This window comes from Cervus elaphus, chromosome 1, assembly GCF_910594005.1.
Source record: "Cervus elaphus chromosome 1, mCerEla1.1, whole genome shotgun sequence".
NCBI classification, from domain to species: domain Eukaryota; kingdom Metazoa; phylum Chordata; class Mammalia; order Artiodactyla; family Cervidae; genus Cervus; species Cervus elaphus.
The window spans coordinates 67333148-67350937 of record NC_057815.1 but is presented as its reverse complement, the minus strand read 5'-3'; the positions used below and the strand labels follow the sequence as shown (position 1 = coordinate 67350937).

Genomic DNA, 17790 nt, shown 5'->3' with positions numbered 1-17790 from the left:
CAAGATTGGTGAAGGTTTTGAAAAGAGGAAGTCCTCTGAGCACCTGGGGTTCTAAAAATAGGGCCTTGAAAGATATGTAGGATTTACCAGAAAATAAGATTATTATCTGGTTTGTTTTTTAATTGTTTTGATTTTTTTAGCACCTTCTTTGTGGAATATCACTTTCCTGTGGGTTTTTCCAAAAATGGATTGACAAAGACCACTTTGATTACTGAGGTGGTTCGACTTGCATCCAGTAAAATTATAGATGGAGGTAAGAGAGAATTTGATTTCTGCTCCTTAGACATTTTGACTTTGGGAGGATTTTTGAATCTGTAATTACTCATATACTCCTATATTATCATAGAATCTTAGAGGTAGAAAGAATTTTGTGCTCGCTTCGGCAGCACATGTACTGGAATTGGAACGATACAGAGAAGATTAGCATGGCCCCTGCGCAAGGATGACATGCAAATTCGTGAAGCGTTCCATATTTAAAAAAAAAAAAAAAAAAGAAAGAATTTTGAGGTGACTTTATCTTATTCCTTTACAAGTGAGGAAACTGGCCCAGAGGTTTATCCTGTCCTCAGGCTATTCTCATGCAAGGCAGTGACATAGCAGTAACTATAACTCAAAACTTGATTCTTAAATCACATTCTTGCAGCTATTATTGTTTTTCTTTTCTTCCCTTTTTAAAATATCTTTATCAAGATACAATTCACATACCATGTCATTACCCATTTGAAGTATACAACACAGTGATTTTTAATATATTCACAAGTTGTATAACCATCACCACAATCTTAATTTTAGAGCATTTTTATCCCACCTAAAAGAAATCCCATACTTACTAGCATTCATTCTTCAGTTCTCTCTTTGCCCCCTTTCACTAAGCAACTCCTGTCCTACTCTGTCTCAATTTTCCCATCCTGGACATTTGATTTAAGTGGAATCATATGATATGTGATTTTACTGACTGGTTTTTTGACTTGCAATAATGCTTCAACTTTCAATGTTTAAGTTGCTTTCTATGCGTTGCTATTAAAAACAGTGCTTCAATGAGTAGTATTGCACATATATCATTTCTTACTTGATGTATTTCCAGCCCAAACATTAAAAATAAATACCCTTAAAATAAATCCTTATTTGCCCTTAAAAACAGCACCTAAAGTAATTTAAAATACTCTTTTACTAGAGTCATTTGTTTCACTTTCTCCATCACCTTAAGGAAGAATTAGGACACTTAGATTTTTCATATGTTTTCTGTATACTTAAATTATTGATAGCAACAAAAGGTACTGTGTAGGTTTGTTCAAAGCATTTGAGAGTGTATAGTTGATTCTGCTGGCTGAAGTATGTTTGAGAAGCTTTAATGCAATTAATCTGCTTTTATCAAACCCCAATGCAAAGAAAAATGTTGGATTCTTTTCTTAGGTCTTCCCTCTTCTACCTCCTTCTATCCATATGACATTTGATGAGCTCCTTAAAATTTCTCTGAGCCTCACATTCCCCATCTATAAAATTGAGGTACAGCAAGGACATGGTTCTGATATACATGAGTTTCAGTTTACATAGTATCTACAAAGCAAGGACTGCCTGTATTACACAAGGGCTTAATGTACAATCAGATAGGATGATGAATGTAAAAGCATTAAACTCTAAAATAGCATGTAACTAATAGTAGTTTACATTTGGGGGGCACTAAATTATCAGTGATTTACATACATTAATCATGTGATCCTTTAAAACACATAAATATAGATGAGGAAAGAGGAAGCTAAGACATAAATCAATTAAGTAACTTGTCTAAGATAATACAGCTGATTTATGGTTGAACTAGAATTTGCACCTAGAACTTTTTTGATTCCAAATTGTGTGTACTTAATCTATATTGCTTCTCATGCATTATTATTGTTGGCCACAGAGACTGAGTGTTCCTTTTGTCATTCTGAGAAGGATAATATGGGACATATGGAATAAGCATCAAGTCAAGAATTGGAAGAGTTCTAGCTCTAGTTATACCAGACAGTTAATTCTATGACCCTGGACACAATGGCCTTTCCATCTCTGGGCCACTCTCAATGACATGCAATGGACAAGATATTTTCAGTATCTCCTTCAGCTCTTTTAAAAAACAAAGTCTTTTAGGGATATTGCTAGCAATTTGTTTACATGAATTTCTTCTTCCATTATTGCCTTAACTCACTTTTAGTTTAATAATGAGCTTAAGAAGCAGAATTATGTAAGAAATAAAATAACAGTGCCAAGACATACTTAAAGTAGTAAGGAGAAATCCGAGTAGCACCAGGTTGATATAAAGTTCTTTTTGTAAAAGAGATTTTATAGTGTTTTAAAGGTTTCATAGTGTTTTAAAGTTTTAAAGTGCTTTTTTAGCTGTTACCTCAGTTGATCCTCTCAGCACACCAATGAGGCGTAGGTGTTGTCTTACTTCTCTTTCCGTGGTGGGAGAAGCAGGGAAACTGGTCTAGTGAGTGTGGGCTTGCTGGGACCAGACCTTTTGTTAACAGTTCCTGTGGATGGATCCAAATAACAAGGCCCAGATCCTGTCCATGAGTACCAAGAGAAATAGAGTCAAGAATTAAGATGGCAAGGATAGAGATCAGTAGATCAAGTGGGCTGTTTGAATGAATATTAGAGATAGTGGATGCCCTGTATCTGGGCATTTTTGTGTGGGTTCTTCAGATCCATTTTAAGGGTCTAGAAGTGAATGAACTGGAAGATCGTTTTACAGGTGATAAATTGTGGCTAAAGTGGTTCTTTAGTAAATAACAGAACTTACTCATATATCAAATGATTCCACCCTACATTCCTGTTTTAAAAAAACCTGTTAAAGCCCCATAGCAGGGAGCACAGACTCAGATACTACCATCATTTTATCCCATTCACACTTGCTATTACAGCAGAAACCTTTTCCTTTCTATCTAAAAAACAGACTCCATTCTGCCCAACGCTGCAAACAAACATCACACTTGTCCAAGTGTGACAAGAGGAGTCCCCTAGTCTTCAGTCAGAAAATAAACTCATTTTCATTATTATAGCTTTTGATTCAGTTCTTCTCTTCATTTATCCCTCACTGTCCAGCCATCTCCCTTCTTTCATTATACTACCTATCAACTTGTCTTTTAAAACACTAAGCCATACCTTACACCCAGTGAAGTGTATGGTATGTCTCTTTACACATCCAGTGCTCATATGCTTGACACTGATGATTTCTCATAGCAAAGCAGAGCAACGTAGCCCTCCTTATCTTCTCTGTACTGTACCCAGGATTTTCTCTTTGTCTTTGTTATTTCAGTCCTGTAGAGGATAGTCGCTCAGTTGTGTCCGACTCTGTGACCCCATGGACTGTAGCCCGCCAGGCTCCTCTCTCCATGGAATTCTCCAGGCAAGAATACTGGAGTGGGTTGCCATTCCTTCTCCAGGGAATATTCCCAATCCAGGGATCGAACATGGGTCTACTGCATTGCAGGCAGACTGTTTACCATCTGAGCCACCAGGGAAGTCTACTATTAAGAGACATTTCTACGTATAAAGACAGATCAACTTAAAATGGCTGATTCATGTTGAGATTTGATAGAAAACAACAAAATTCTGTAAAACAATTACCTTCAATTAAAAAAATTTTTTTAAGTATCAGCAGATATATCCTTGCTGCCACTGCTAAGTCACGTCAGTCATGTCCGATTCTGTGCGACCCCATAGACGGCAGCCCACCAGGCTCCTCTGTCCCTGGGATTCTCCAGGCAAAAATACTGGAGTGGGTTGCCATTTCCCTCTCCAGTGCACGAAAATGAAAAGTGAAATGAAGTCACTCATTCGTGCTAACTCTTAGCAACCCCATGGACTGTAGCCTACCAGGCTTCTCCATCCATGGGATTTTCCAGGCAAGAGTACTGGAGTGGGTTGCCATTTCCTTCTCCGATATATCCTTGACTTGACTTTATAATCTGTAGACAATACATTAGAATATGTAATGAATCTGTACACCTTTTCCAAAGTAATACCCGAGATAAAAATAACAATAAAGTTATAAATGGCTGTTATCAATCATATGAAATAATTTAGATGAAGCTTATCTCTCTTAAAGAGATGGGGACTAGGAAGGTGGTCAGGAAGGAAATACAATGTGCTTTTAACTTTGTATGAAAAATAATGTTCAGTTCCATGTTGCTGCACATTGTTCTGTTTTTGCCAAATAAATCCTCTCCTTCAAAGTACTGTCTGAATGCTTTATTAAAACTCTGCTTCTGGCCTTTGTTTTGGAATCTGTTCCTTGTGTAGCCACCTCCTGTTCACTGTCCTCTGAAGCTTCTACTTCTTTTCTGCTGTTCCCTGACACCTCGGTTGCCCTCACGCTGTCCCCTGAAGCCTCAGTTGCCTTCCTGCTGTCCTCAGAAGTTGTGATATTCTTCCCATGGTCCTTCCAGCTCTGGTTGCTCCATGGCCACAGAAAGCTGCCAGCACCGTGAATCATGCCACTTTTCCTGTACTTCTGTTACTGATGCAGTGGGGATATCAAAGCAAACACCCTGCTTTCCTTTGAGAAAGACCATTCCCTTTACTTTGAAATCAATATCCTCATCCAGTTGCTCTTTTAAGTTCTTTCCAAGCATGACGAATGTTTGGCATTTCCATTGAGCACCACACGATCATGGTCACAAAGCCCACATCTCAGTTAAGGAGCACTGGTCTACCGACATAGCACCAAAATGTGGGCCGGGACTGCTGCCAGAGCTTCCACGGCTCCCTTCCCCTCAGTCAGCTTCTCAGCTGACTGCTTGAAGTGACTAATCATGGTGGGAGGCACAGAGTCAAAGTCCTATAACCCTAACATTTCTGTGAAATTACACTGACTGGATTTCTAAAAGAGATTTTAGTTAGATTTGAAAGAGAGGTGGGTGGTATCAAGACATGAATTGGTGAAATGGCTCTAGTTGGATGGTGTGACATGTGCTTACGTGTCTGGTTCTCCTTACAGTGGTGAAATTCCAGCAAAGATCTGTGTTTCCAGTACAGTTTGGTGGCCCAATGATCAAACACTGGTGGAATTCCAATCTCACTTTCCAAATTTACACAAAGAAAACCCCACAGAAAAAGGTACTTCCAAGTGATTATGACTTTTGCCTTACCATTTAGTCACACCAGGGATTTGGAGCATACTTAAAATTATATTTGTATCTTCAACTAGAAATTTCTGCAGGCTCAAACACTAGTAATACTTACGATTTATTGTCTATTACTATAATTTTAAATTTCCGTTTAGTATTTATCATAAGCTAGATATTATGCTAAAGGCTCTGAATGGATATTATCAAATTTAATCATTAAAACAAGTCTGTGAATTAGGTACCTGCTATCTTCAATTTGATGAAAAAACTGAGATTTAGTGAAATAACTTAGGTCTAAGCTCACCCTAATAATAAAGCTAATAAAAGACAAAGCCAGGACTCTATCCCAAGTCTTTATAGATCCTAAGTTCTTAAGCTCTTTGCTATGCTCCCTGCTATGGAGAGTTGACTATTTGGATTGATACAGAATAGCAGCCTTAATTTGAGGCTCTACTTTCTTTTTTCAGACAGAATATATAAGGTTTCCATCCCATATCCAAAATAATATATTGTGGATAGCAGTTTTATCAGCTAATTCCAGCTTTATAAAATCCACTTGCAATTGGTACAACAAAAATCAATAATTATGTCATGAGCAGTTGTTACTTCCTTCAATTAAAAGAGTAGTTTTTATAATATTTGACCTCTTTGATATGGATAGCATGGAGAATGCATCTTGTTTTCTTTTTGTTTGTATTTTCAGGGGATTTAAATAATATAGGTTCATTTTGGAAGATACAGCAAAATAGGAGGAGAAGGAAAAATATAATTTCAGAACCTTAAGACACCTTTATAAGCATTTCAGTGTATTTGCATTGAATCAGTAGTTAATGGCTTTTTCTAATTATAAAAGAATTATGTTTTTAATAGAAAAATATCTTTAAAACACAAAAATCACCTATAATTTCTTCACCAAGAAATAGCTGTTGTTAATATTTATGTATGTCATTTTTATCTTTTTCAAATGAATACAGTATATGTATAAATCTTTGACAGTATTAGGATAATTTTATATGCAACTTTTATCCTTTTTTTAATTTAACATTGTCTTAAGGATTTTTTTTTCAAATATATGTATTTATTCTTCCACATAATTTTATAAATATGTGAAGGTTTTACTATATGTATATAACTTAATACCCTATTTCTCATAAACATAACAAAAAGTGTTCATATTATTTCAAATTTTAGTAAAAATTATTGTAGCAGCTGTGTATTCCATTCTAGGAATGTGGTATAACAAATAATTCCTGATTATTGAACATTTAATCATTTCAAATGTGGTATAACGAATAATTCCTGATTATTGAACATTTAATCATTTCTCATTGTAACTTTTAAAATATACATTTGCATATAAAATTATTAAGTATTATTATTCAGTATAAATTTCCAGAAGTGAAATTACTGGGCCAAAGAATATGAATATTAAAAGCTTTTTATATTTTTTGCTAAATTTGCTTTCAGAAGTAACGCTGCCAGTTTATATTATATTCCCAACTTTAGGCACATGACAGCCTCTGTTTCTCCATAACCTTGACAGTATTGGGTATATTTTATAGTTTTCTTAGTTTTAATGACAAACATTTGTATCATCTTAATTGCACTTTTTATTTTTAAGAGTGAAATTAAACATTTTTTGTAAGAACTAACTCTTAAAAAGAGAAAAAAATAATCTCCTAACTTCTTTCTAACTCCTGAAACCCTTTCTAGTCTTTCACGGAGAGGTGGTGAAACCCAAAAGGGAGACTACAAAGGCAGAATATGGGCTCCCACTTAAGAGTTGATTCAGTCAAATAATTAAGCTATTGACTTCATAAAGCATGGATTCCTTTATAAGTCATCATGTGTTGTCATTTTTAGTCCCTGTGGCTCCTGTTTAATTTAACCCAGACTTTTTCTTTCCTTCTTTTCTCAGCCGGAAGTCATTGGTTCCGCATCACTTCCTTTACGAGCTGTCATGCTGTCTGAGCTGCTTTGTTTCAGTGACCAGCTTCCAGTACAACAGGAGAAAGGTCAGACTCCTCTTGGCCCCATCAGGGTAGGTATATACACATTCAGGGAGTCAAGTATTTATGGAGCATGTGTTACTGGCTGGGCCTGAGAATGTAGCAGTGAACGAGAAGACCAGCATCTTAACTTTTGCAGCTTATGTTAAAATAGGATAACACAAGTTCTGCGAAGGAGCTAAAGGGTGTGCTCTGTGATACCCTGGAGGAGGGCATGGCAACCCACTCCAGTATTCTTGCCTGGAGAATCTCATGGACAGAGGAGCCTGGCGGGCTATAGTCCATGGGGTTGCAAAGAGTTGAACCCAACTGAAGCAAGTTAGCATGCACACACATATGACAGTAAGTACCTGGGAGGAAATAGAAGATGGAAAGATGTCTCCAAGGAGGTGACATTTAGGTGATAATTGAAGAATGAGAGGAAGAGACCACCGAGGAAGATCATTCCAGAGAAAAGAATGGCACATGCGAAGACCCTAAAGTGAGAATGGGCTTGACTTCTTCAGGGGTCAGAATGTTGCCACACAACAGTGAGCCAAATGGGAGATTGGCTAGACAGGCAGGAGTCATATTGTTCAGAGCTTTGTAGTAAGAGTAAAGGTCTTAATTTTATCGTAAGAGCCAAGAAGAATATTGAAACAAACATGAAAGTAATACCTGATTTACATTTTAAAAGATGGCCCTGTGGAGAATATTGTAGGGTACAGGAGGGAAAATAGGGAATCTATTGCATCCGGAGAAGAAATGATTGATGGTTAGGATTAGAGCAGTGGCAGTGAACAAGGAGAGAAGTGACTGAGTTTGTGTCTGCATGCTGAATGTAATTCTTCAGAGCGAGAGTTCTTTCCTTTTATTTAGAAGCATCAGTTTCTTAGGTGGAAGAAATTTTTTTTTTTTAGAGCTTACCCTAATCATTTCTTTAATTGAAGTATAGCTGATGTGCAGTATAAGTTATGGGTGTACAGTATAGTGATTCATGATTTTTAAAGGTTATATTCCATTTATAGTTATTATAAAATATTGACTATATTCCCTGAACCGCACAATATATCCTTGTTGCTTATTTTACATTGTACATAGTAGTTTGTGCCTCTTAATCTGCTGCCTCTGTTTTGTTTTTGCCCCATCTCTCTCCCCACCACTAATTTGTTCTCTGCATCTGTGAGTCTGTTTCTTTTTTGTTATATTCACAAGTTTGTTGCATTTTTAGAGTCCACATATAAGTGATACAGTATTTGTCTTTCTCTGTCTGACTTATTTCCCTTAGCATAATACCCTCCAAGACCACCCATGTTTTTGCAAATGGCAAGATTTTTATTCTTTTTTGTGATTGAGTAGTATTCCATTGTATATACACCATCTTCATTATTCATTCATCTGTGTTGGATACTTAGGTTTCATTCATATCTTGGTAATTGTAAATAATGCTGGTATCATTGGGGTGGATGTACTTTTTCAAATTAGTGTTTTTGTTTCTTTCATATATGTATCCAGGAGTGAAATTGCTGGATCATATGATAGTTCTTTTTTAGTTTTTTGAGACACCTCCATACAGGTTTCCACAGTGGCTACACCAATTTACATTCCCATTAGGTGGAAGAATTTGAATGTGTGGCTTCAATATAGCTTTGTCCTGTTGTCCTGGTGGGCTTTTGAAATCATCACAGCCATGCATAAAACATTTCCATGGCTCCTTACCACCCACAGGATAAAAGGGCCCATCCTATGACCCCAGCAGACCACTGCAGCTATCTCTCTTGCAGCTTCCCTACCAATAGCCATGTCAAACTATGTAAAGGATTGCCAAGGTGTCATGCTGGCTTATGCATTCGTGCTTTTGTTCTTGATTTTCGTACTGCTTCTCCTTGGAAGCCCTCTCTGCCCTCTTTCTGGCCTCCTTAGTAATAAATACCGTTTAAAGACTTGTTTCACTTATCATTGAAAAAAATCAATATAACATTATTCTTCCCCTACCGAAGTCTTGTTTTTTTGCTTTCTTAGTCCATTCTGAGCTGTAAGGTTTACAATCAGAAAGGAGTAATAAATAGAACTGATGGACTAGAAATTGTTTCTATCCTGGCTTTGTTGAGAGAAGTACTGTTCTAGATAGATTGCTGTCTATATTCAATAGAGGAAAAGAATTTTGCTGTGGATTTCAAATAAAAGGTACAACAAGTCCCCATTGTCTCTAGTAATTCAGTCTCATAAAATAGTGACCATTTTCATTCTTCATTTATCCCACATCCTTTTTTACTTTTTAACATTTTTAAACTTTGAAAAATAACTTCAAACTTAGAGAAAAATTGCAAAAAATAGTACAGAGAACTCATATACCCTTATTACCTGAACTCAGCAATTATTCTTCATGTTTGCTTTATAACTATCCACCTCTTCTCTCTCTCTCTCTTTTTGTCTCCTTCCCCACTCTCTGTCTCTGTACACATACACAATTTCTTTCTGAACTATTTGAGACTATGTTACAGACATTAAACTTTTCTCCCTGAATTCTGTGTGTTTTTCCTAATAACAATTAGGAAGATTGTTATTCTTGGGCTTGCCTGGTGGCTCAGCTGGTAAAGACTCCTCCCGCAGTGCGGGGGGCCTGGGTTCGATCTCTGGGTTGGGAAGATCTCCTGGAGAAGGGAATGGCTACCCACTCCAGTATTCTGTCCTAGAGAATTCCATGGACTGTATAGTCCATGAGGTTGCAAGGAGTCGGACACAACTGAACGACTTTCGCTTCACTTCCTAATAACAAAGGCAGAATCATACATAATACTGTACAGTAATAAAGATCAGTTTAACAGCAATACTATATTCTATCTATAGTTCATACTCAGATTTCACCAGCTGTACCAGTACTTCCCTTTGTAGCATTTTTTTCCAGCCCAGGATCATCTGCTACATTATTTATTTATAATGAATTAAATTTTGCTTGTTACCTTTATTCATATAATATGTAAGAGAGCTTGCATGTCTTACATGATATGTAAGATAGGGTAGCTGATTCCGAAGAAGGGAAGAACCTTTAAACAATTAACTAACCTCAATTTACATAATGGTCTTATTTGCATAGCAAATAGGTAGGGTTTGATTCTAGGCCATTAACAGTCATTAATAAGTGAAACTGTGTTAGAAATACTACTTGGGTGTGTATTTCAGACTCAAGAACCAAACATCTGTTGCATTTAAATGTTGTATCTCTCTAATTTCCTTTAGTCTGGAACAGTTGTGCTGCTGCTCTTTGTCTTTTAGTACTTTACTGTTTTTGAAAGTAAGGCCATCTAATTTTCCTTGTTATGGCTTCTTAGATACACCCAGCCTTTAAAAGTGGAAATTTCATTTCCAAATAATGGGCTTTTGTTTAAAGTATCGTTAATAATAATTTCTCATTTTGATATTAATTTCTCATTTAAATGCTTTCTTCTCTGCAATCACCCTCTGTATAGTTTTGGGGTTTTTTTTTCCCCAGTAATAAGGATACTTTATTACTTTTGATGAGGCTTTTGATGCCTAAGTCAAAGATATCTCTTGGTAAGTGTCACATTACACTTGAAAATATGTGGGTTATTTTCAGATATCTTTTGCTATTGATTTCTAATATAATGACGCAGTGATAAGAGAACAGATTCTATTTGATTTCAATACCTTTAGACCATGAAATTTTTGCACCTTATTTTATGTCCCTGGATATGTTCCGGTGTCTCCCAGTTTATAGTCTATGGGAGAACATGAATAGAATTTGTAACCTACTATTGTGTGAAAATTGTATAAATCTTAATTATGTTTAAAAAAAAAGTAAAGTCAGTTACTTTGTACAGTGTCCTCCATTTGGGGTTTATCTGAATGACTTACTACTGTGATAATTGGAAGGATATGGTTTTATATGGTTTTCTAATGTCACCATTGACTCCCCCACTCCCTGTGCATTTATTAATCGTCATTCTACACAGAAAAGTTGAACCTTCTCCCTTATTTGTTGACAGTCGTATGGACTCATGGATTCTGACATTCAAAAGCTTATAACCCACTACTATTATTATTCATTTTGAAATTCAGATTGTCCTATATTTGTCCAGTGGGAGCCCCTTCCACTGAATTCTGTCCTTTCAGTAAGTCTCCATTCTTTTCTGAGCACTTCCCTTTTTTTCTGGCACAAGATGGTGTTGTAGGCTCATCTTGTGTTATTGATGAATTATCTGCTTAGCTTTTCTTAATCCTGGTAAGGTAAGGCAGTCTATTAGTGTTCTTACTATTGCAATATTTGAGTATGAATTAATTTATATCCTAACAATCTGATGCTGCTTCTAGCTCCAAAATTCTGATTCCGATTCTAGAAGATATCCCTATTAACTTTCTTCCTTTTATGTTTTCTAGGTAACTGTGGAGCTTGTTTTAGATAACAAGGATTTCACTGGTGTCAATACAAAGTTGAGTAGCAACACCCAACATACCCCACTTAGTGCTCTTACAAATCCAGATAAGACACTGCCAGAAACTATTCAAGATGTTACTTGTACCAAAAACCCACAGATCCTAAATCAAAGTCATGAAGAAACTGTAAAGAAAATGCAAAATTTGATGCCCCCCACCCCAAAGTCACCTAGCCCTTACATACCAAATTATTCAACCTTCATGGCAGCACCAGCCTCTCATGATTTGGTAAATGAGATGAATGGGTCAACAGAAGAGAGTGCTTTGCTATTGCATGTGCTATTGATGGTGCCAGATGGAAAAGATTTCATTACTGGAGAATCTGAGAAACAACCATCAAGTAATGTTTATTTAAATTGCAAACTCTTCAGCACAGAAGAAATCACCAGATCTGTCATTGCATGGGGCACAACAAAACCAGTCTTTAACTTTTCTCAGGTAAATTTGTACATGTCTTAATGTTCCATATGCATTAAGGATGAAGATGGGAGTTGGGGAGGGAAGAGAAATATGTTTCCCAGATCATAATTACATTGTAAAGGAACTAGAGAATGTTCAGACTGGGAGGATTTTTATAATTATCTGGTGTGCAGATCCAGCCCAGTATTGGTTGGGAGGAATAAAAGACATTGCCAACATTTTAAAACATTTTGTGTCTTTCTTTCTTTCTGTTCTGTTTATATGGTTTCCTGCTATTTCTTTTCCCTGAATTCTGAGTTCTATTTCTTTGTTTCCTCTAGGACTTTGATCAGTTAAACTTTTTTCTTTTCTGTTTCCAGTCTCTTATTATTTATTTTTCCTTTAGACTCATTTATTTCTCTGCTGATTTAAATACTCATCTTACTTGATTTCTCAGTAGAATTTGATGCTGTTGTTTAAATTGTTTCCTCCCTTGATTTTTGTGATTCTCTCCTCTTATTTTCCTTCTGACTCAACAACTGTTCTTTTTCCGTCATTGAGCTAGTAGGAAAACTAGGAAAAGGATTGTGACCCCAGCACTTCTCCCTCTCTCCTACTTTTAATTATTAGTATCCCTGTTCATTACTATATGCTTAGCATTCTCCAAACCAACCCTCTTTTCCCCATGGTCGCCTCATCTACTCCCATAGCTTCATTTATGTGAAGATGACTTCCAAATCCACACTTCTTTGTAGGCCAGGCATTTCCCTCTAGTTCCAGATCTCTGTGTCTAACTGCCTTCTGGTCATCACCACCTAGATCTCTCAAGAGCCCTTTCCTCTTGGCACCTAACACATCCCCTGGCAAATTGCAGGTATTCAATAAAGTTGTGTAAGTGGAAAAGTAATTCAGATGTATTCAAATTTGAATTTATTTTTCCTTCCAGGTCTGTTCCTCTTCCTCCTGTCTGCCCTAATTCATGTTATAATTCACTTAGAAACCCAAGCAGAACCTAGAAGTTGACCTTGAGTCTTTCTTACATAATGACTTACAAAGTCCAGTAGATGCTACAAACTTAATTATCTCTGGAATAACTTATCTTATCTCTCCTCCATTGCCACCGCTTTCACTCAGGCCCTCGTTCCTGTTCCAGATAGCTCTCCGACTGTCCTACCTGTTTGTCTCTACTTGTCCATTCCTTCTTCTGTGTACCAACAGTCATGATCTTTCTAAAACACTAACCTGAATATTTTACTTGCCTGCTTAAAATATTTCAGTGATTCCCCATAGCCTTCAGACTAGAATTCAAACCCTAATTTGGACTATAAGACCCTGCCTGTACTTCTCCAGTGTCCTCTTCTCTGCACACTAGATAGTCCAGCTGTGCTCAACTCCCTGCAGTTTTCTAAATATCCTCTTTTCCCACCTGTGCCCCAGAAGCCCTATTTAGATGAGCTTTGTCATCAGAGAATTCATGCTGTTTCGTATTTGGCCTTTGTGTGTCTGTCTCTAAACAAGGCTATGGCTTTAGACTGAGGATACAGAGTGGGTTTTATTTTGATGTTTTCAGCTCCTAGCACTGTGCATGGCAAATAGGCTTTTCGTAAATGCTTATTGAATAAAAGTATGAGTTAATACTTTGTCTCAGATGTGGGGTTTTGTTTTGTTTTGTTTTTTGGTTGTCCCTCTCCCCAGGTGATTCCTGTCTCTCTGTCTTCCAAATGTCTGGAAAGGCTTAAGAACAATGTGATGATAATTGAAACTTGGAACAAGGTGCGGAGCCCAGGACAGGACAAGCTTCTCGGGCTGGTGAAACTCCCCCTCCATCAGTTTTACATGTCATTCAAGTAAATAGGACCTTTTGAAGTATTCTTTTTTTACATTTTTAACTTTGTATGAACTTGAATAGGAGTATTTGCAGTTTGTAAACATATCCAACCCAATAATTCCTTGGAGGATTTTTCTCAATTTCACTACATTTGCTGCTCTTTCTCCTAGGTTATAGCAATCATACAGATACTGCTTTCCATGTTTCAGGCCCTATGGTAAGAACCTTACATACATCAAGTCCTTTTATCCTCACAACAGTCCTCTGAGGCAGGTAAATTTTATTTCCCCTGTTTACAAATGAGGTAACAGAGGCACAGGAAAGTTAAATAATTTGTAATATGTATTAAAGTAGTGGGACCAGGATTAGAACCCAGAAATCTGGCTCTCTAGTCCACTCCCCTCACCAAAAAGCTCAGCTGCCAAAGTTTATCACCTCACAGAACTGATGGTTTATCTCTGTCACAAACTTTAGTTAGTGTTGTTTGCATCAACCATTTGCAAGATTTCTATAGTGAGCATTGTCTTTTAGACCTTCAGATTTGACTGCTGTACCTCATTTATCACTACTCAAACTTAGATGGGATATTGATTTATCTGAAAATCATTTCCATCCTCAGTACAAACTGTTCAGTTTTTGTTTCAAGGTACTGATTTTTAATTATTCTAGAACTGACCTCTTTCCTAACAACCTTCTAATGGTTCTGTGTTTTAAATGCTGCACCTTACACTTTGCAAAGGGCACTGTTGTGGGCAGTGTCTCACATGAGCCTTTCTATAACCCCAGGAAGTATTATCATTATCCCCATTTTACAAATGAGGAAGCTTATCATTTAACTTGGAGATGTCAGCCTTTCTGGCTTTCTTTTTATCATCTGTAAAATGAGGGTGATGACAGATATCCTACCTCCCTCTTGGAGCAGTTGTGAGGATCCAGCGAGAAAATAAAGGAATGAGCCTCCAGTGAACAGTCTAGTACTTACATGATGGTAACATTGGGAAGCCTGGTCAGGCTAAGGAGTTCTGCTGGAATCATGGATGTCGTTCTCAGCTGAAGGCGTTCAGCTTTTTCCCCTTTTTTGTTGTGGTATTAGACTGGTCTGATATTCCCCTTTCTTTTTCATTTCCTTAGACCCCTTTCATTGCTGAGTGTGTAGAACAGTAATAGCTATCAGTTACTAAGCACTTATCATGTTGGCATTTTATATCAGTTATCTCAGTTTAGTCCTAACAGCAGCCCTTTGATGCAGGTTTTCTTACCTACAGTTTACAGATGTGGAAACACTTTCAAAAGTTATACTGATTACTTAGTCATACAGCAAGTAAGAGGCAGATGTAAGATTCAGCATGGTAATGAAGAGCATTTAGACTTTTTTCTCATCTGTGAATAGTGAAGAATAGCAACCTTTGCCATGTTAGAAGGATTAAAGGAACTAAAGTGCTTATGACATAGTAAGTACACAGTAAATTAGCAGATATTATTTGTAATATTACTCAAAACTTATCTGCTGGACTCCAAAATGTATATACTTTTTCTAGTTGACCACTGCCTACCTCTAAAATATTCTTTTCAGCAACCCTTGGGGCCATGATGATACAGAGATAAGTTAAATACATCCCTTCCTCCTCAAATTGCTGCATTTGGAGCTTATCTGCCTGTCATTTTTACTTGATGGATTACGGATAGAATCCTATTTTTTCGAACCACCATTACTTTTCTAGTTGTAGGTCCGTTTTTAACAAACTGAGAAAACAAGTAAAAAATGAAGCAACTCTATGACGTGATTGATGACTGTTGTTTGCTCACGCACAATTTCTCTCTCTTTAGAGATCCCAAGGTTTCTCGCCTGCTGCTTGATGCTCGGTATCCAGTTGTTGCTGTCGACAGCTACATGCCTGTGATTGACGTGTTCTCAGGCCACCAAAATGGGAGTCTTCGAGTCTTTTTAGCTATGGGCTCTTCAGATCAGATAATAGCACTACAAAGATTAAAGAATGAAGAAGGAACAGTTACTCCCTTCAGCCCCAGGCCAGCCCATTTCCTGGACCAGCCGTCTGTAGCATCTGTTGCTATGGTAGTAACCAAACACTTGATTGTTTAGAAAAAACATAATCTTATTTTAAGGCTTACAAGGTGATGCTTTGATAATTGGAGTGAACCTAAATCTGCCCTAAAAAAAAAATAGTCTCAGTGAAAAAAAGAAAAGGTAATCTGGGGGAGAAAATGGGGATGGGGTGAAGAGTGATCCTAAATGTAAACTGGCAAAATATTCTGTTTCTTGACCAAATCCATGTTGCAAAGTTTTCAAGTGACATTCTTAATTTTTCTACTCATAACTTAAAAGTAATTTGTTTTGTACAGTTGTTCAGTTAAGAAAGCACATTGACATACTTTATTGTGTTTATTCCCTTATACATGAGGTAGGTCATTGTCATTCTATTTTTTAGGTAGTGAAATAGAATTAGAGTTTATATTACTCATCCAGGGTCACGTAGCTGAGAATGGGAGAATTGGTGTTCAGACGCAGGTCTTCTGACTCTTAAGTCCACTATATCTTGTCCTCCTGTATCTTACATTTGATGTCTTTACTAGAATAGCCAAATCTCAGTCTCCACTGTATGTTATGTTTTTTAATCTGAATCTAAATGACAAATTGATTGCCTCTAGCAGAGAAAGAACTATTAGGAAAATATCTATTAGTAGGCTATTGTTTATTTGTTATGAACTCTGAACTTTTTCTGTTTTATATTTATGTCTATCAGTAGATAATAGTGAGGGGAGTTAATTTAAAAATGACATAAAAGCGCAAATAAAGCTCATCTGTTTAATATTCCCAAGTCTTTTTTAGGTGTTACGTCATGCTCACATTGCAATGTAAACTTAGATTTTGTTAAATTTCATGCCGAAGGTTAAAAAATGTTACTGTGAACACAAAAGAAGTCCTTAAAAGGTTCATTTCAGTTTAGTCGCTCAGTCATGTCTGATTCTTTGCAACCCCATGGACTGCAGCACGCCAGACTTCCCTGTCTATCACCAACTCCCGGCGCTTATGCAAATTCGTGTCCATTAAGTCGGTGATGCCATCCAACCATCTCATCCTCTGTCATCCCCTTCTCCTCCCACCTTCAGTCTTTCCCAGCATCAGGGTCTTTTCCAGTGAGTCAGTTCTTCGCATCAGGTGGCCAAAGTATTGGGGTTTCAGCTTCAGCATCAGTCCTTCCAATGAATATTCAGGATTGATTTCCTTTAGGAAGGACTGGTTGGATTCTCTTGCTCTCCAAGGGACTCTCAAGAGTCTTCTCCAACACCGCAGTTCAAAAGCAACAATTCTTCGGTGCTCAGCTTTCTTTATAGTCGAACTCTCACATCCATACATGACTACTGGAAAAACCACAGCTCTGACTAGACAGATCTTTGTTGTCAAAGGAATGTCTCTGCTTTTTAATATGCTCTCTAGGTTGGTCATAACTTTTCTTCCAAGGAGCAAGCGTCTTTAAATTTCATGGCTGCAGTCACCATTTGCAGTGATTTTGGAGCCCAAAAAAATAAAGTCTGCCACTGTTTCCATTGTCTCCCCATCCATTTGCCATGAAGTGATGGGACTAGATGCCATGATCTTAGTTTTCTGAATGTTGAGCTTTAAGCCAACTTTTTCACTCTCTTTCACTTTCATCAAGAGGCTCTTTAGTTCTTCGCCTTCTGCCATAGGGTGGTATCATCTGCATATCTCAGGTTATTGATATTTCTCGTAGCAATCTTGATTCCAGCTTGTGCTTCCTCCAGCCCAGCATTTCTCATGATGTACTCTGCATATAAGTTAAATAAGCAGGGTGACAATATACAGCCTTGATGTCCTCCTTTTCCTATTTGAAACATAAATACAGTTGTTTCTGCTTCTGCACTCCGTGTCTCTTATCCAGTCTAGTGTCTGCAGAACTGAATTACTGTAATACTGCATGGTTATATTAAGAAGCTGCTATAATTCTGAGGGGCTTTTTTTTTTTTTTTGCCT

At 37.2% G+C, this 17790-nt stretch overlaps 1 protein-coding gene and 1 non-coding gene across 5 annotated transcripts in view; both read left to right on the top strand.

Moving 5' to 3' along the window:
- The window catches only part of C2CD3 (C2 domain containing 3 centriole elongation regulator), a 118716-nt gene that overhangs the window by 34032 nt on the left and 66894 nt on the right, over nt 1-17790 (top strand). For all 4 annotated transcript variants that reach the window (XM_043906927.1, XM_043906939.1, XM_043906934.1 and 1 more), the window contains exons 11-16: nt 141-253; nt 4979-5097; nt 7027-7149; nt 11495-11989; nt 13646-13797; nt 15606-15852. In XM_043906927.1, coding sequence (XP_043762862.1) covers nt 141-253; nt 4979-5097; nt 7027-7149; nt 11495-11989; nt 13646-13797; nt 15606-15852 — 1249 coding nt within the window. The remainder of the gene's footprint in view (nt 1-140; nt 254-4978; nt 5098-7026; nt 7150-11494; nt 11990-13645; nt 13798-15605; nt 15853-17790) is intronic.
- Nucleotides 371-477, top strand: LOC122703535. Its single transcript, XR_006343511.1, has one exon. It is a non-coding gene; the product is annotated as a U6 spliceosomal RNA (small nuclear RNA).